Source organism: Silurus aristotelis, assembly GCF_946808225.1.
Source record: "Silurus aristotelis genome assembly, chromosome: 23".
NCBI lineage: Eukaryota > Metazoa > Chordata > Actinopteri > Siluriformes > Siluridae > Silurus > Silurus aristotelis.
In genome coordinates this window covers 9,068,181-9,088,977 of record NC_139596.1, presented here as the reverse complement: position 1 = coordinate 9,088,977, position 20,797 = coordinate 9,068,181, and the positions used below count along the sequence as shown (strand labels likewise).

The window sequence follows — 20,797 nt, the reverse complement described above, 5'->3', positions numbered from 1 at the left end:
CACTCCTTCGTTATTTTAGCTGTGTGCTTAGGGTCATTGTCTTGTTGGAAGGTAAACCTTCAGCCCAGTCTGAGGTCCAAAGCACTCTGGAGAAGGTTTTCGTCCAGGATATCCCTGTGCTTGGCCGCATTCATCTTTCCCTCGATTGCAACCAGTCGTCCTGTCCCTGCAGCTGAAAAACACCCCTACAGCATGATGCTGCCACCACCATGCTTCATTGTTGAGACTGTACTGGACAGGTGATGAGAAGTGCCTGGTTTTCTCCACACATACCGCTTAGAATTAAGGCCAAAAAGTTCTATCTTGGTCTCATCAGACCAGAGAATCTTATTTCTCACCATCTTGGAGAACTCCATTCGGGCTTTCATGTGTCTTACACTGAGGAGAGGCTTCCGTCGGGCCACTCTGCCATAAAGCCCCGACTGGTGGAGGGCTGCAGTGATGGTTGACTTTCTACAACTTTCTCCCATCTCCCGACTGCATCTCTGGAGCTCAGCCACAGTGATCTTTGGGTTCTTCTTTACCTCTCTCACCAAGGCTCTTCTCCCCCGATAGCTCAGTTTGGCCGGTCGGCCAGCTCTAGGAATGGTTCTGGTCGTCCCAAACGTCTTCCATTTGAGGATTATGGAGGCCACTGTGCTCTTAGGAACCTTAAGTGCAGCAAAAATTTTTTTGGAACCTTGGCCAGATCTGTGCCTTGCCACAATTCTGTCTCTGAGCTCTTCAGGCAGTTCCTTTGACCTTAATGATTCTCATTTGCTCTGACATGCATTGTGATCTGTAAGGTCTTATATAAACAGGTGTGTGGCTTTTCTAATCAAGTCCAATCAGTATAATAAAAAATTTCTGGACTCAAATGAAGGTGTAGAACCATCTCAAGGATGATCAGAAGAAATGGAGAGCACCTGAGTTAAATATATGAGTGTCACAGCAAAGGGTCTGAATACTTAGGACCATGTGATATTTCAGGTTTTCTTTTTTAATAAATCTGCAAAAAGGTCAACAATTCTGTGTTTTTCTGTCAGTATGGGGTGCTATGTGTACATTCATGAGGAAGAAGAATAAACTTAAATGATTTTAGCAAATGGCTGCAATATAACAAAAAGTGAAAAATTTAAGGGGGTCTGAATACTTTCCGTACCCACTGTATATATATAATCATAATTCTACATGCATGACATTTAATAAATGAAGGCAAACACGTTTTGCAATATTGACATTTAGTAATATAGGGGTCTGTCAGAAAGGTTTCTTACTCATTACAACTGGTTTGCTCACTATGGACCTAAATATAAATCAATACTCAGAATTCTGTAAAGATACTTGATGTCAATGTGTTTTTAACACCATTATGGACTGAGAACAGCCTGAGTTTTGGTAAGGACCCAGTGATAATTATGAGCATGTCTGATATATAATGAGCTGCTATGTCTTATGCAATGCAATTTTTCTAAAAAAAATAAAATAAATAAATAAATATCATTGCATGTATGAACAGTAATGATCATCTTAGTAAACACTTCTGCACATTGCCATTACGTTACAATTTTAGATGTCATGCATAACTTTATGGGACACAGAGGCAAAATTCATGTATTTATTGATCAATATTAAAAACACTGTTGAATGAGTTATTGTAAGTTAAAGAATCTTTCGCCAATTTGTTAAAGTAAAAGTGAATTTACACTTTAATTTATAATGGTTATGAATATAACACTGCATTACTAGGAGTATAGAGAGTGAATCTTTCTTCAAAGACTGGTTTTGAAAATTTTATTCTTTTTTTTGCCTATAAATTAATCACTGAGCTCAGGGATTGGGACTCATGATTCTAATTACTTCTACGCTAATGACTCACAGCTTTAATTCTCTTTAATCCATCCACCTCCCAAGAATATTCCTTATTTTAAACTGAAAAAAATAAGCTTGTCATTTACCATTAACACCCTCATGCACTCTTACACACTCCTTGGTCTGGTTTCAGATGATGCTCTGAATATATTTAGTTTTAATAAAACAAAACTCACCATTTTAAGCAGATATCAATAATATCCGAAGAATACAAATTTTAATTTAGTATATTTGTAAAACCAATGGTAGACAAAAGTGTGTATATAAAATACTTTATTCATGCACTTGAGTACATTTATCACCTATCAGTACTTTTTGGATTTTGGAAAACTTACTACATTTAAATCATAATATAGTACTGCTCACATCACTTCATTTTAGAAAAGCATGCTGTTTCTCGCATCATTGAGATGAAAACATAAAAGGTTAATGATAACCTGTCACAAGGCCACAGAAGTAAACATTTCTGCTTATATAGGTATGATGTCCAAGGTATTGGAACATTGAATGACACAAACAATTAAAATATAGATTTCATAGATTGATACTTTTTACAACTAATGCTTAACTAAATTAAGAAGCAAATACATTTGCACATTTACACAAGTAATGTAAAATCTGTACTGGGCTAATAATATGAGAGTATTTTTACTTTTATTAAAGTACAGAATTGTTTAATTCAAGCGCAACTGTCGTAAAAACTCCAAGCATTTTTACACTTTACAACTACACCTCTCTGCCAGCTTGTATTTATACCTTATATATCTTGTGTTGAGGCTTCAGAATTCTAGCTAAGATCTCTCATGTCATCCAACTTTACTGCTGTAATGAGATTGCTTTCTGTGTGGGAAGTAATGTCTCCTACAGTAATGATGTCTGTGACTAGATAATTTAGCCACAATAATTATATGGTTAAAAAATAGCCTTCAAAGATGATCAGTCAAAGCCTTCTTTCGGATATTAAATGATTAACACATGAAGGTTAAACACAGTGACACTGTAGTTTTTTGTAAAATAAATCTTAGTCTCAGTAGCAGAAGATTCACTGGCAATGAATTATAATTCATTGCCAAGCCTTTTTAACCCACTTAAAACAGAAATTACACTTGGACCACTCTGATGGATTGACACGTCCAAGTTTCTCAACCTAATTTCTGAAGAAATGTGTGCAAACATTTGTAGAAATATTCAATGACGTATAAAGGATCTATCCATACATATAGTTACCTCATGGGGATGGACTAAAATGAATTGAATATCCAATGGAAGTAATGTTAAATATAAGCACTTATGATTAAGTTTATGAATGCAGCTTTATAAGGGCAATGATGAGGACAAATGCAATACTTGTGAATGTCCAAATAATTTCAAGAATATAATCAACTACAGGTTCATTTCACTATGTTAGATAATAAACTAATGTGAATTTTCTGCCCGTCTTTCAGGGTATTGAGTGTACCCACGTTGTAAGTAAAATCACTATTAAATAGATCATGTTTATAAAAAAAAGCCATTTAACTTTGCTTATATGCAGTTGATTTGTGACCTAAAATGGTTCATACATTTATTTATTTATTGGTAAACCCTCTCCTCTCTCACATAGGAAAAAATAAATCTAGCAGCTTTGTTGAGCAGCTGTCTACAATCCTACAGCTTTGTTTTCAGTATAACATATTCACATACACATGCTTACTGTCACACAAAGTGAGAGAGGAATAAAACACATACATACATGCATTGAAGGTGGAAAGGTTTAGGTGTGAATTTATCAGTCATCTGCTTTATTCTCAAACCCAATGCAGCCCTGTCAAACCACTCATCCACCTGCTACAATGAAAATTAAGGGTGTGCACATGGATACCAAAATACTATGCCTTGTCTATATAAATATATAATACACACAGTATATATACATATACATACAGTACATACACATACATACTGTATGTACTGTGAGTGAGAATGCAGTGGGTAAAATAAGTATTGAACATGTCACCATTTCTTTCCAGTAAATATATATTTCTTGAGGTGCTATTGGCATGTTTTAACCAGATATTGGTAACAACCCATGCAATCCACAAATGCAAATAAATCAGACCATAGATGTCCATAAAAGTTGTAAAATAATGTGAAATGACACAGGGAAAAAGTATTAACCACTTACTGAAATGTATTTAATACTTTGTACAAAAGCCTTTGTTGGTACTGACAGGTGACAGGTGAATGGCTGGACCATTCTAGCAGCTTTATTTTCTTTCTCTTTTTTTTGTTATGAGTTTCCATGGCTGTGTGTTTTGGATCATTGTCTTGCTGAAATGTCCACCCTCATTTCATCTTCATCATCCTGGTAGATGGCAGCAGATTTTTATCAAGAATGACTTTTAAGGAAGAATGTACATTTTTCCATTCATCCTTACTTTTATATGAAGTACCGTATGCTGAAAAACCATGCCCCACATCATGATGTTCCCACCTCCAAACTTAACTGTTGGTATGGTGTTTTTTGGGTAATGGGACATTGGTAATGGGACACCTTTATATAGGCCATTAGTTGGGTCTAAACCAGCTCATATTTATTTGCACTGACATGTGGCAGGATTGCTTTCTAATTACTGATTGATTTCAGCTAGTGTCTTGGCTTTCCATGGCTTTTTGCACCTCCCTTTCTTCCCGACAGAAGCGGTTAATTTTTTTCCTGGTCTGGGGCCTGGAACTGAGGAGGATAGAATGCCTATAATCCTACAGGTCATGGGATGACTGAGGGTACCTTGGGGATGTAACCTGTATGGGGGTACAGGAAGGCACTAGCCATACCTGGGGTAAACTACAGGAAAGGGGGGCTCAGACAGAGCCCCCAAAACGATGGCCAGCTCCCACCCAGGCACTCTAGGATGTACCAGGGGCCTCAGCCTCCAGGCGATATGAAGAAAAAGCGTTACCATAGGGTCTCTTCCCAGAGATTGCCCGGCCAATAGGTTGTGATAAGCCAAAATGGCGGACATGTAGACTTTTAGGGTGGATGGAGCCAACCCCTTGGTGAACTGTCTCTGGAGGAAATCCAGCAGTGAACCAAGCAGGCACTCTTCACTCTGCGGTCCAGCTCACCACCAAACCATCTCAATTAGGTTCAGGTCCGGTGACTGTGGAGGCCAGGTCATCTGGCGCAGCACTCCATCACTCTCCTTCTTGGTCAAATAGCCCTTGATGCCTTCAGTGTGACTCTACAATTTTCATAGTCATAAAAATAAAGAAAACTCTTTGAATGAGAAGGTGTGTCCAAACTTTTGGACTTCTGTACTGTAGGTATCGCCACGTGTCCTTGATAGTGTGGAGGAAGTTGCCCCTCTGTGAGAACCCACGGGTCCTGACCCACCACTGAAGGGGTCTCATGTACGGCAGGCCAAGTGGAATCACACTGGACGCAGCTGCTATAAGCCCTAGCAGTTTCTGGAATTGCTTGACAGTGAGAGGCTGCCCTTCTCTGACCTTCCTGATGGCCGTAAGGATTTCCACAATGCGGGCAGGAAAAAAAACTGCATGCGCAAAGTAGTCGAATCCCATATGACACAGAGATAAGTGGTTCTCTGTAATGGAGAAAGCACACTCTTCCCGGCATTCAGCCGAATACCCAACGCCTTCATGTGGGCGAGAACGATATTTTGATGCCGGACCACCAACTGCTCTGATTGAACTCAGATTAACCAATCATTGATGTGGTTGAGGATGCGGTGCCCTAAAACCTCAGGGGAGCCAGAGCCGCATCCACACATTTTGTGAAGGTACAGGGCGAAAGGGCACGGCTAAATGAAAGAACCTGGTATTGGTAAGCTTTGGCCCCGAAAGCAAACCTCAGGAACTTCCTGTGAGAAGGTAGGATGGATACATGAAAGTCTACCATGACAAACCAGTCCTCGGATCTGTTTTGAAGCATGACCTGCTTGAGTGTCAGCATCTTGAAACATCTTGAGTCTCATTAAAGAAACCGGTTCAGCTAACGTAGCTCTAATATAGGACAGAACCCTCCATCCTTTTTGGGAACTATAAAGTAATGGCTGTAAAACCTGACCTCTTGTTCTGATAGAGGGACCACCTCAATGGCTTTATTTCTCAGAAGAGTGTTTACTTCCTGTTCCATGACCAGAGCCTGCTGGCTTTTCACCAGTGTGGGAAGAATCCCATGAAAGCGTGGCGATGGAGACCCGAACTGAATCAAGTAGCCTCGCTCCACAGTGTGCAGGACCCACTGAGACACATCTGGAAGAGCTTTCCAATAATGTGGATACTGCGGTGCAATGCTGCCCTTTACAGCCCTTTAGATCCCCAGAACGTCCTATGTGAGGAATTCTTCGCCATAGACTTCATATTGAAAGTACTCAGATCTGTCTCTTCACTGGGCTTTGGCGCAGAGCGCCACGCAGGATCCCTGACAGGGGGAGTGCGAGACGCGATGCTCCATTTCTGTACTTGGATGGAAGGTGGTGGGTTGGGGTTGCGCCCACCGAGCAGCCTCATGAGAGAGGCGTGGGAGGTACTGCTGGAACACCGCCGCCTGTTTCTTACTCCTGAAGGAGTAAGTCGGGTGTCCAGCAGCACGGTCCTATCCCTGTCGGAAGTTTCCGAGAGAGTGACCCCGAGGTGCCTCTTTGTCGAGACGAGGCTGGCCATGGACCACCCTAGCGGCCTCTTTAGTGGCTCAGAGCCACTAAAGCAGGGGTCTCCAATCTTTTCCAGAAAGGGCCAGTGTGGGTGCAGGTTTTCATTCCAACCAATCAATGGTCACATCTGATAGTCATTGAAAATGAAGATAATTAGATTTTAACAGGTAGAATTTGGTGTGGACTTGCTTGGTTGGAATAAAAACCTGCACCCACACTGGCCCTTTCTGGAAAAGATTGGAGACCCCTGCACTAAAGAGGCCGCTAGGACCCTAGCACCTCCCACATCCAGTTAATGCAGCAGTTCAGCCTTACAGGACTGCCATGCTGTGCAGGGAAGCAGAGGCTTGACCTGCCAAGGCGTAAGCCTTACCCACGAGCATCGACGTATTACGCAGGGTTTTAGTGGGTAATGTCAGGGTCTTGAGAGAGGAGGCGATCCCGGGAGTGAGATAGCTCGCAAGCGTCTCTTTAACCCGCAGCATTGCTCCATACCTGTGTATTTTCGCCCCATGACGTGTGAATACAACGTTGAAAGGGGCTTTGCCCATGACCATGACACCGCAGTGTGCAGGTCTGGAAAGAACAGGAGATCCCGACATGGAGGTTGCGACACGGTGTCAGAGAGCGCTCGTCCAGCTTACTCGACAGAGGGACTTTCTCATATGAGCCAGCCAAGTTATGTAGCTTGGCTACGGCGCAGGTTACAACCCCGAAAATGCTTCACTGCTTATTATCTTTATTATTATTATTATTATTATTATTTTATTTATATATTTATTTATTTTTACCTTAAAGAGTGAGAGCACCCCCGTCAAGAAGTGCTCTCTGGGAGTGGAGGGATCGCATAGAAATGCGAGCAGAATGTGCGCGGCACAGTGGGCGCAGAAAGTTATGCACTTATAATGCACATAATGTGTAGAGAATCTGCACCGAAAGTGCGCAGATTGCGCAAAGTCAGATCCCTCGGAAACCCGTCATAGCTCCGCACCAACTCCATAGCTCCTCGAGCCTAGCTAGCAAATAATTTTTTTCTAAGTGACATATTTAAACATGCTAATACTTAATTAAACTCTCACTATCTCACCTTGTGAAATATATAGATTTAAGAAGATATAAATGCAAATAATTCAGAGGGTGATTGGTATACTTAATCCAGCTTCATTTCATAAAAGACTATATAAAAGATATATAAAAGAATGTTAGAGATATCTAATCTAAGAGAGGTATCCTGATCTACTGTCTTGTGAAGGAGAGCACCCACTCGCGTGCACACACAGACACACACGCGCGCACACACACACACACACACACACACACACACACACACACACACACACACACACACCGCTTTTCTCAAAAGGTTTACAGCTGTCTCTTCTAAATGGAGTGAAAATAATGGAATGTCAAAAAAAAGTTGGTTGGACAGGCTGGTTAGGAGGATAAGCATGGGGTTATAGAGGTATGTATTCTTAGTACTGTATATGTTTTCTACAATTTGTCTTTCCTGTTAAAAACTGAATAAACCCAAAGGGTTGATAGGCAGTATCTGTGTGTTGGCCATACAATTAAGAAGTATTTTAACTGTGAATGTTAATATAGTAGGTACCATGATGTAAAATGCAATTTTGTTAAACCAAGTTTCACACATACACAACAAATAGCAAACAAATACTATAAACAAAAAATCATATACTAATAAATCATATACTAATAAGACTCACATCGCATTTGTGTACAATCTACTGTACTTTGAGGTTTTTACTCATTCATAAAATATGAACGCTCATGAAAGGCTAGAGTATGACAAACAAATAATTCACAATATTGTGGGACATTGTGGTTTTGCAAGCTTAAAGCAATAAAATCATTGCTCACATATAGAGAACACAAAGTTTTATGCACATATTTTCTGTCAGTCTGTATGAAATGTAGAGGTCTACGCAGAATTTTTTCCCAACCCCAAAGCTATTTTTGCAAAAATAAAAAATAAATAATAATCTAATATTTGTTTTTTATTTTATAAAAAAAATTATGAATACATTTCATTAAGCTAAAAAGAAAGTCAAAGAAATTCTTGCAATGTGGCAAGTGAATTCATCTTAATCAGAGCTGTGCAAAAAAGTGCAATCAGTGCTGTGAGTTGCACGTCATTTCAATTCCAATCATCGTGTTTAGAAAAGTACATGGATTATCCAAGCTCATTATCGAATGCTATTTAGGCTCATTATCAACCTGGAAAAATCTCATCAAACCTACATTCAACCTAGATTTTTACAGTTCAAGAAAGGTAACTGAGCAGGATGAGAATAGTCACAGAAGATTTCTGTTGATGGACATCAACTTTTGTATTCTCAGTCCAGAACCAACTTTAATTTCAGATAAATTGGTTCTTGTTGTGTGTACAGTGTAATACTTTATTGATTTTTTTATTTAAACAGTGTAGTCTTTCAAAAACGTTTTAACCTGTAGGTTTGGTTTACAGCATTAAATTTTAACTTACCTGAAAACTTAGCCTACAGTACTTTTGAATATCTGTTTTAATAACTAATGTAAGAAGGATGTAAGAATTACATACACAAAATGTATGAAGTAAAAAGACATTTGGAATGTTTGGACAGATTAGAGTCAAATTTAAACCACAGCTTATGTAGTGTCCATGACAAAAGCAAAATACAGCATGCAGTAAAAAATTGTGTTCCAATATATTTAAATAAGTTAACTTGTTCTCTGTTGTTTTTCAGGTTCGCTTATGTATGAATGTGTGAGATATATATATATATATATATATATATATATATATATATATATATATATATATATATATATATATATATATATATATCATCACACATGCATATACATACATAAGTATTCCGACCCTTTACTCAGCATCCATTGGTGGCAATTACAGCCTCAAATCATTTTGGGTATGACACAACAAGCTTTGCACACCTGGATTGGGGGATTTTCTGCTATTTTTTTTTAGCAAATCCTCTCAAGCTCAGTCAGGTTGGATCGGCCTCATCGGTGGACATTCACTTCAGGTCTCTCCAAAGATTTTCAATAGGGTTCAAGTCAGGCTGGCTCTGGCTGAGCCACTCTAGGACATTCACAGAGTTGTTGTCATGTAGGAAGGTGAACCTTCAGCCCAGACTGAGGTCCTAAACCAGGGGTGTCAAACTCAGGATCGCCAGATTTGGCCCGCGAGATCATATCAAATGTGTATTACAGCTGGCCCGCCAGTATATAGCGCATACACCGCTAATACTACAAATCCCAGAATGCTTTGTTAGTGGGTTGGCGCCTCAGTCGAGACCGCTAAAAAACTCCACGCTGAATAACTCTGCGTATTCAGTGCTGAATTTACCCAAAGATTTGGCAACTTTGAAGCCCAGAAATGCAGATTTGAACTGCTCGGTAATCCGTTTGTGGTTGATGTGGAAAGCACACCAACCAACCTCCAAATAGAGCTCATTGAACTCCAGTGTAGAGACATGCTCGAGTCAAAGTACGACTCTGTGTGTGCTGCACAGTTTCCATGTTTCCTCCCCGACACACTGCTCCAACTTCGTGTCCAAGCTGCTTAAACGCTCTCTATATTCAGCAGCACATATCTGTGTGAGTAACAGTTCTCTTTAATGAAGATGAACAAAACAACACTCAGGAGTCTCACTGATGAACACCTTTACTCAATCCTCAGCTCAGAGCCTAAACCCAGACATGATGCACGCGCATATAAGAAGAGATGCAGGTATCTGGCTTGAACCAATGTGCATCAGAGTGTAGCAAACTGAGCTTGAATGAATGTTGTCTTTATGCACTTTTTCTACTCCAAGGCATGGACTGGTAATAGTTGAAAGATTGCTTTTTTTTTTATTAAAGGAAATGATTATTATTTTTTGATTGTTTTGTTGTTGGCATGTGAAAAAGGATGTACATTAAAAAGTAATTTGAAAGGCTACAGATATATATAGAGAGAGAGACAAGCAGAAACGAATACCACTGATGTGTGTTTTATTTCAAATTAAATTTGTTATGTGTTTATAATATTAAACTTTGGTTGTTCCAGATTCAATGTTTATGCTAAACTAAAGTTTGAAATATGAAATGGTTAAAAATTACACATCTGGAGAGATGGAAAACATGCACAATTGCAGTCAATTTTTCAATAAATATTAAGTTTGGCCCGCGACTTCGTCCCAGTTTTTAATTTTGGCCCACTGTGAATTTGAGTTTGACACCCCTGTCCTAAACGATGTTTAATAGGTTTTTATTGATATCTTTGTTCTTTGCTCCATTCAGCTTACCCTAAACCCTGACTAGTTAGCAAATGCCTGTTGCAGAAAAATACCTCCACAAATGTTGCCACCATCATGTTTTGCTTTTGAGATGCATTGGGCACATGAAGAGCGGTGCCTGGTTTCCTACAGACATAACATTTAGAATTAAGACCAAACAGTTCAATCTTGGTTTATTCAGACCAGAGAATCTTAGCAAACTCCAAGTGGGCTTCCATGGGTTTTGCACTGAGGGCTGCAGTGATAGTTGACCTTCTGGAACCTTGACCCATCTCCACACATGATCTCTGAAGCTCTTAGTTCTTGCTCTGATATGCATTGTCAGATGTGAGGCCTTGTATAGGGAGGTGTGTAAACTTTTCCACAGGTGAACTCTAATCAAGGTATAGAAACAACTGAGATTTGAAGAGAAATAGGAGGCACCAAAGCTTTTTTTTGTGTTTTGTGCAAAGGGTCTGAATACTTATGTTCATGTGATACATAAGTTTTTTAATTGTACAAAATGTAAAGACGTCTAGAATTATTATTTTTTTTTTACATTCGTCATTATGAGGCATTATGGATATTGAGCATAGATTAATGAGAAAATAAATGTACTGTGCTATGTGTGTGTGTGTGTGTATACAAAAATGAAAGAGATCTTACCTGTCAACTGCAATAGCAACCAGAGTAAAGACAGAAGCTGAGACAGATATGCCCTGGACCATACCACTCATTTTGCACACCATGCTTCCAAATGGCCAGCCTGTGATAACAACAAAATAGGTAGTCAGAAAACACAAGACTGCTTTCACAATTTATTTCAAAAATATACATTTTATTTGATTATTTTTTATCAATTTACAAAATGCAAAGTGAACAACCAGAAGGAAATTCTAAATCAAATCAAAATCATTTTGGCTTACAATTCTTGCACACTTTGTACACATGAAGTCAGGGATTTTGTAGGATCAGAGTCAGGAGTTTGATTAACCGATCATCCCAACCAGGTGCTAATAATCTTCAGTTTCATATGTACATTGAAACACAGTTATGCATAAGAGGCTTAAAACTGGGTAAGAACAGTCAAATAGCACACAACCATGGCCAGCCTGAGCACAGCAACAAGAAAAGTACAATGGTGGAGGTTCCTAACAAATTTGGAGCTGAATTTCTGCATAAGAATTAGAAATTTGGTCAGGATTAATTTTCCTCAATGCTGAGAAATAAATATATGGAAAAATTGCTTTGGAAATTAAAAATTTCACCCAAGTCACAGCTTCTGCAATTTTATTGCACTGCCTAGTGTTTTAATGTTGTTTAAGTTCCAGGTTTGCTTTGCTTGTCTAAGTTCCTAAGCCAAACCATTTTCATACTACTGAAATTGCTTTTTAAATAATTATTTATGTATGAAAGTTAGAAGAGGTACAGTTTCTGTGGTATCGCCTTATTAATCGTCTGTGTGGAAACATAGCATAGGTTGTCCTGATGATTTACGTAATTTAAAACACCATAAAACAAAAATAATATTTTGTCTTCATGCTCTATGTTAAGTATGGTTTTATTAATAATAAACATACATTTGCATAAAGCATCAATGTTGTGCCCGTGTTGATTAAAGTATTAAAAACCTGAAACGTATTAATTTAAGGTACATTTAGAACATGTAAAAATGTGCGAAGTTGCAATTAATATTGAGTTAACTCATAACAATCATGTGATTATTCATGAATAAATATTTTTAATCGATTGACAGCCCTAATATTAATACAGGTTATTTTTATTATTATTAATTAAAAAGCGTGGCCACTGGTGAGTCTTCTTGACCTCCATTCATTTTGATTTTTCTCTTTTTCTTTTTACATTAATAGCAAATTATAATCTATGACAAATTGCTACAGCATCTAAAATGTAAAAAAACACACAAAAACAAAGGGACATGTGATTGGGTGTCTGTATCACTACACTGATATCGATTATATCAGCATGCACTCATTATTTATTCCTTATTTATATCAAGGTGGTAGGCTGCACAGTTATAATGTACTTTCACATATGTGTTAGGACATCTAAATTCAACTCAAATGCAGCAAGCAAATGTGAATGCAAATAAAGGCAAGCAAAACACACACTGTGGTACGTTTATGCCACAGTATTGTAATGTGAAAATTATTTGGAATTTTGGAAATGAATATAGAGTATTCACCCTTGATACTATACATATTTCCCACCCATAACACATCATGCATTAAAAACCCAGAATCACTCTGCCACTTGCAGTGCAATATCTACTGGGACACCATATATAAAAGATATGTTATTTTAGTATGCAACAACATACTTGATTATTCAGTCTACAGCTTAGCTTTAGTTATTTTTCTTTAAACGTATACATGTGTTAAGAACTATGGACATATAGTGGGTAAAGATTCACAAAATAAATAAAGATCGTTTTCCATGTTGTGGCTTAATGTATGCACAATGATTTTTTACTTTTAAAGTTTTAAAAGTATGAAACAGTTAATGGTATGCTTGAAATATTTCAGTTATTTTTTTTTTTGGTTTGGTTTTATGAAGTAAGATATTTTAATCTCCCCATCAAGGATTAATTTAAGTGGTACAGCAGAATGGGGTTAGATGATTGTGGTCAAATAAGACCAACATTGTACTTTTTAGCCATGTTCTACCTCTAGGAGAGTAGGGAGAGAGAAATAATTAAAGAGAAAGAAAGAGAGAGAGAGAGAGAGAGAGAGAGAGAGAGAGAGAGAGAGAGAGAGAGAGAGCATAGAAGTTAAATCAACTTAGATACACCAAAAAAATGTGGTAGCAGATCATTCATTCTTTAAAGCTTACAACCTAGCAACCCCCCTAAAATTAATCTTCTGCACCTTAAACACAAACGTGCATAATTTATCCTCCAAATCTTTGAACACTTCCATCCAATCAGCCACTCCTTCACATTAAACATGCCTTAACAGTGTTAGTTAAATGGTGAACATATGTCCACAATCAAAGGAAGATTACAAAAAGTGATTTTAAAAAGTTTGGAAGCAAAGGAGAATGTTCTAATGTTAGAACTGACCCCGATACACTGACCAGGCATAACATTAGGACATTAAAACCTTATAATCAGTGAAGTGAATAACACTGATTATCTCTTCATCATGACACCTGTTAGTGGGTGGAATATATTACACAGCAAGTGGAAATTTTGTCCTCACAATTGATCTGTTAAAAGCAGGAAAAATAGGCAAGCATAAAGATTTAGTTTGAAAGGGCCAAATTTTGATGGCTAGGTGACTGGATCAGAGCATCTAGAAAACTGCAGCTCTTGTGGGCTGTTCCTGCTCTGCAGTGGTCAGTATCTATCAAAAGTAGTCCAAGGTAGGAACAATGTTGAACCAGCAACAGGCCTTGTCTCAGCGACAAGCTCATTGATGCATGTGGGGAGCAAAGGCTGGCCCGTGTGGTCCGATCCACAGATGAGCTCCTGTAGCTCAAATTGCTGAAGAAGTAAATGCTGTTAATGCTGTTAATGCTGACAGGTCAGGACTGTTTTGGCAGCAAAAGGTGGACCAACACAATAGGCAGGTGATCATAATTGTTATGCCTCATTGCTGCAATCCCCTTTAACTAATTTGTCTCTGTGGTTTAGTACCAATTTCATTCATTCCCCTCACTGTGTTACTGAGGCCAAAGTGGTTGCTCAGGGTTGTAGCTTTCATTCTTTAATCTCTTGATCTAAACACTGTCTGCCTGTAACCTAAAATAAAATGTAAAAATCTCGACTAAAGAAAATGCTAAACATTTTCCAACTCAATGTTGCAGAAAACCTTATTTAATTAAAAAAAATATATTGTACATTTCGAGCACAATGTCCTTTTACAGTATATGTATAAATAATGATTTAGTTTGTTGTTACACTGTCCTAAACAGTTATCTTTAGGCTTAAAATAAGATCACTACCTTCAGGCTGACTCTAACAGTTAATAAAATATCCATAACTAACATTATTGTAGTCAGTTATTATTAAGAGCAATATGTGACATACAAGTTAAAATCTACTAACAATATGGTAAAACAAATACTGTACATGTAAAATGAATAGAACTGTATTGTACATACAGTGGAACTGTCAGTTTAAAGTAATAGGAAACCTTTGGTTCTTTCCCAAACTGTTACCACACAATTGGAGGCACGCATTTGTACAGGATGTCTATGGATGTAGGAACATTACATTTTCATTTTAATTGAACTAGAAGATTCCAACCTGCTTCAGCATGAAAATGTCTCTGTGTAAAAAGCCAGCTCCATGAAGATATGGTTTATTTGGGTTGGAGTGGAATATCTTAAGTGGCCTGCTATAGAGCTCTGATCTTAACCCTACCTTTGGGATGAATTGGAATGCTGACTGCAATTCAGGTATCCTCACCCAACATCAGTACTATTCCCCTATTGGCTAAATGAGCACATATCTACACAAGCACACACCAAAATGTAATTCAACTCCATTTCCAAAAAAGTTGGGATACTGTGTAAAATGTAAATAAAAACAGAATGCAATGGTTTGCAAATTTTATACATCCATATTTCATTCAAAATAAAAAAAAAGACATAAAATTTTTAAACTGAGAATATATACTATTTAAGGAAAATCTAAGGTAATTTTTATTTTGATGGCTGCATATGGCCATATCGTATACATCCAAGAACTGAGGAGACCAGTTGCTGAAGTTTTGGGAGATAAATGTTGTCCAATATGTGGAAGGATTCTAGCTGCGCAACAGTTCTGGGTGTCCTTTGTTGTATTTTACGTTTCATGATGCCCCAAACGTTTTTGAATGGTGAAAAGTCTAGACTGCAGCCAGGCCAGTTCAGCACCCAGACTCTTCTACTACAAAATCATGCTGTTGTAATAAATACAGTATGCAGTTAGCATTGCCTTGGTCAAATATGCATGCCTTCCCCGAAAAAGACATGTTTTGAATGAAAGCATTGGTTGCACTAAAACCTGTATATACTGTTCAGTGTTAATGGAGCCTTTCCAAATGTGAAAGCTGCCCATTCAACAGGCACTAATGCATTCCCATACCATAAAAGATGCAGCTTTTTAAACTGATATCTGATAACAAGCCAGATGGTTCCTCTTTAGTCAGGAGGACATGATGTTAATGGATTTCAAAAAGAAATGTACATTTTGATACATCTAACCACTGAACAATTTTCCGCATTGCCTTAGTACATTTTTAATGAGCTTTGGTCCAGAGAGGATGGTAGCATTTCTGGATCATGTTCACACATGCCTACTTCTTTGCAGTGATAGACATTCAACCTGCATTTAAGGGTTGACATGGCAGACTGTGTTCATAGACATTGAATTGTAGAGGTGGTAATAAGCAGTGATATCGATTACAGAATCAGGCCTGTTTGAAATGTAGTGACACCTGAGGGCTCAAAGATCACAGGTATCCAATATTTATTTTTGCCCTTGTCCCTTGTGCACAGAGATTTCTCCATATTCTTTAAAACTTTTAATGATATGTACTGTAAATAATAATTTTTTTTTTTTTTTACTGTTTTGCAATTTTCTATTAAAGAACATTATTTCAAAATTGTTTCACAATTTGTAGACACAAAATTTCACAGATTGGTGTAACTCCAGCTGTTTAAATTTAATAACACTGACTTTTTCCATACATTTATTGCCCCTCCCAACTTTTTTGAGACAGTCTTCAAATTCCTTAAAATGGTACATTGCCTCAGTTAAAACATTTTATAAGTTTTCTACTTTCTATTTGGAATAAAATGTGGGTTTATGAGATCTGCAAATCATTGTAATTTATTTTTTATTTAATTTTCCAACTTCTTTGTGATATCATTTGCTTTTAATTGTGTATTTTCTGTCTTTTATTTATTTGTATTATTTTATTCTTTCTATTCATACAAAATTCCCAGTACTATAGATAAGCTTGTTTTCTATTTAGCTATGCCAAATAAGTGTTTTATTGCTCTTTATATGTGTATTGTGTTTTCTTTGTTTAGCTAATAGATAGTTTGTCAGTGAAGTGCATTTGTCTGTCTTAGTTTTTCTGTACTTCATATTTGTATATTGTTCGCAAACCTAGCGATTTACACATTTGACAGCTGTCAGGTCAAAGGCTTTGTGATTTATTTCACTATTTAGAATATAATTAAAGATTTGAATCAGTGCTGTAAGACAGCGCCATCTGTTGGTGATGTTTTATTAAATCTTCACATTCTCACCAGAAGCAGGTGTTTATCCAATAGCATAGTAACCATAGGCAGAAATTTTAACAAATTCCTTGTTGTCTACGGGATACAATATTCCAAACACACATACATTCGTTAAAAGTCAAAACATGTGCTAACACTGCCCAGGTAGCAAAAGATCTGGTGCACGCCCTTTCGATGCTGGCTACATTTCATCAATCCAAGGTCCTTTCCTGACTAGACATAAAATAACTTGTTTTGCTAAAGATGAAAACATAGATAATCATCACCGAATGCATACATTTATTTAATGAATACTTTCTCAAAACTTTGATGGACAGTGTTGCATTTATAAAGCTGCCAGGTCTGTTGCAACAACGTTGATAAGTAACACTCCATACCTTAATAAGACATGAAGCTGGACCACCATGACATGATGTTCAAGAATAGCTTTGCAATAATCCCCATTCTTTCGAAAGATTCCAGCAGTTAGTGTTTTTTTTTTTTTTTATATCGGTAAGGATTGATGCTGAACATTAAAAGATTTACACAATTTTCAAACTCAGTATTTTATTCCGTTAGCTTTCATGTCCTGTAAGTGGAAACAGATTCTTCCTAAAAAGAGCCAACTCCCATTATGATAAAAGTTTCATTACAGGATAAAGGATGAACTCTAATGTGTGATTTGTAGTCATTCTTTTCCAGATGCTCTGTTTTTTTCCTTTTATGGCACTTGTGACCTGTAGTTGCAAGACTGATTTATCAATAATCTTACTGCTACAGGAGATTATAGAGATAGAGCATATGAAGCCATGCTAAACTGCCAATGCTTTAAGAAATCCCTAGAGGAGATTTTTTTGATTGCTGTGATGTAAAGTCTACATCAAATTGTAGCTTTGGTTAATTTAACATTTATTTCTGCATAAATTATTATGAAAAATGTATTTACATATCAGTGCTGTAAAGCTTGATACAAAAAATTATCACAAACATCACACTTTCTTACTATAGCAGTTGGATTAATAAGAAAACATAAGTCACTATCATACAGTGGTTTTGCAGGTATCAATGGTGGTTATTGTAAATTATAAATAATAATACAAAAATCCTTTAGTAATTGATTTCTAAATTGTCTCACAGTAACATTACAAATTGGATATAACAGAGGGACTCATGTGTTGTGCATCACTGATGAAACACAGTACCATTAGGCTACTTGTTGAGTGAAAAAAGGAAAAGCCTGTTTAGTCATCACTGTTTCTTACATTGATACAGCCACCATAATGCTTTTTTCCAAATCCTGTGTAATCTTTCAAGGTTGAGTTTAGCAGTTAGGGTCAGTAAATACACCTAATAATTTATTTGTCTTACAAACTATAATATTAAATATATCAAATATAAACTTTAGATGTAATTTGCTCTATAGTTGAGAGGTTAAACCTGACTAACTTATTGGCTTTCATAATGTTTCGTGTTGTTCCAATTATAGTTCCCTTTATATAGAAAATTACATTCAACTAAACATATTGAAAGTGTAACGAAAGCCACAGTGATTACATTTGCAAAACATTTTAAACAGTTAACAAAGCCGTTCATTAAAGCTGCATTAAACAAATTAAAAATTTTCAACAAAATGCAGGTGCAAAATTGGTCTAAGTCTAAATACTCAAAATTGCACTCACCTGTAATAATGTTGTCAAGAAGAGTTGTTGGCATACAGAAAATCCCAACGAGAAGGTCACTGACAGCCAGGTTGAGAATAAAAAGGTTAGTGACAGTACGCATATTCTTGCTCCTTAAGACAATGAAGCACACAACTCCATTGCCAACCATGCAGACCAAGAATATGAGCAAGTACGAAACTATAAAGATAGTTGCTACTGATGGCTCGTGCAGGTAAAATCCAACATAGGTGATGTTGCTCCGGCGCATGGTATGTTCTGTGGACACATTGGGCAAAGTCCAGTTCTCATCCACAAATGTGATGTTCAACTCTTCATCCATTTTTGATCTGAAAAGAGGTGAGGTTCCAGTGTTGATGGGTAAATTGTTCCCCAGATTCACACATACACAAACATATTAATCTAAGGAATCGTTTCAGCTTCTGATCAGTAGCTCATCAGCAAGAATTCTGTTGTATGAAGATTACAATCTAGAAACTAAAACACCAAATGAACAGATTGTAAACACGCTGTTGCACTTTACCCTGCTCTTATCTATTAAATAAGTTCTTTTTAATGACTCAGATTTATTCAGAACAATAAAATGCTCTCAATTCCCAGCACCAGAGGAGAAAGATTTATATACTTTAACCTCAACAGTCCCTGAAGCACAAAATTGTAACCGTGGTCTCGGATTTTGCCATTCCTTTATAATTTAGTGTTTCCTTGCTCACACACCTTGTCATAATTAATTGGATAACAGCCAGAAATGAAATGGCAATCTGTGATCAGGAGTAGTCTATCCTGCCAGTGCAAAAGGCGTTACGTGAATATCCATTATAGGAAATAAATTGAAATAATGCAAAGTGTAAATAAGTACAATTTAGATATAAACAGATATAAAAAATATATATATTTTACGTAGTACAGCTGACCCAATGCCTACATTAAGTATTAATCACAGCTTTTAGTTTGGTCTGCGAATAGAAAATGATTCTCAATATAGATAAATTGCACGCTGTTAAACTCCTGATCCTGGCAGTTCTTACCTGTTTTTATTGTAATCAGAATAAGCCAGTGTAGAAGCTGCTCCTCAATAATGAAAAAAGAAAAGAAAAAAGAAATTAGAAACAGAATGGAGTAAACGCGCGAACAGGTGATCAACGGATGAAAAATAAGCAGTAATCATTAGCGTGATATAATGACAGACTGCGCGGCTTCAGTCCTACATACTCTCCAAAATACAGCTGGAAAATGATGTCCATCATCACTCTGTCCTGCTGCTAGAAACTTTCTGGAACCGACAGCGGTGTAAGCAACGGGAGATGCTCTTTTCAACTGAGACACAGGCATGAAAGAGAGAGAGAGAGAGAGAGAGAGAGAGAGAGAGAGAGAGAGAGAAAGAGAGAGAGAGACACGTCACTGAGCGCGCGCCACTTATGTCCATGCATGTGCGTGTCCAAGTGCACGCGCGTCCTAGTGCATCCGTTACAGACATTCGTATCAGTTACTATTACTGTACACTGTGTGAAGTGCATCTGTCTGTCTGTCTGTCTGTCTGTCTGTCTGTCTGTCTGTCTGTCTGTCTGTCTGTCTGTCACTCTATCTATCTATCTATCTATCTATCTATCTATCTATCTATCTATCTATCTATCTATCTATCTATCTATCTATCTATCTATCTATCTGTCTGTCTGTCAGGCTGTCACTCTATCTATCTATCTATCTATCTGTCTGTCTGTCTGTCTGTCTGTCTGTCTGTCTGTCTGTCTGTCTGTCTGTCTGTCTGTCTGTCTGTCGGGCTATCACTCTGTCTATCTGTCTGTCTGTCGGTCTGTCTGTCGGTCTGTCTGTCGGTCTGTCTGTACCAGTACAATATTCAGGAAATCTTAATGAATTGCACATTAGGTTGGCATACTGTACACTTTCAGATATCGAGGTATCGATCTGTACCAATCATTGTCGCTGCTTAAGTCCAACGATCCTTAAAAGGGTTAGTATATATCTTTTACCTGGAAATGACAATATACACCTTTGAAACAGACACCAATAAAGTCTGCAATTGAATCAATTAGTCTGCCACCTAAGCACAAAAGATTGCAATCACACTGGCCACAGT

At 37.4% G+C, this 20,797-nt stretch overlaps 1 protein-coding gene across 5 annotated transcripts in view; it reads right to left on the bottom strand.

Annotated features, from left to right (window-relative positions):
* The window catches only part of npffr2a (neuropeptide FF receptor 2a), a 39,839-nt gene extending 19,643 nt beyond the window's left edge, over window positions 1–20,196 (bottom strand). For 2 of the 5 annotated variants that reach the window (XR_014531080.1, XM_083527013.1), the window contains exons 1-3: window positions 19,728–20,196; window positions 18,700–19,028; window positions 11,453–11,552 (exon numbers count right to left, since the gene is read on the bottom strand). Coding sequence is in view for 4 of the 5 variants with exons in the window: in XM_083527013.1 (XP_083383139.1) it covers window positions 11,453–11,552; window positions 18,700–19,021 (422 nt within the window). In the remaining variant the exon portion in view is untranslated. The remainder of the gene's footprint in view (window positions 1–11,452; window positions 11,553–18,699; window positions 19,029–19,727) is intronic. The other 3 variants (XM_083527015.1, XM_083527016.1, XM_083527014.1) reach the window with 3 other exon arrangements.
* Window positions 20,197–20,797: the final 601 nt, after the last annotated feature.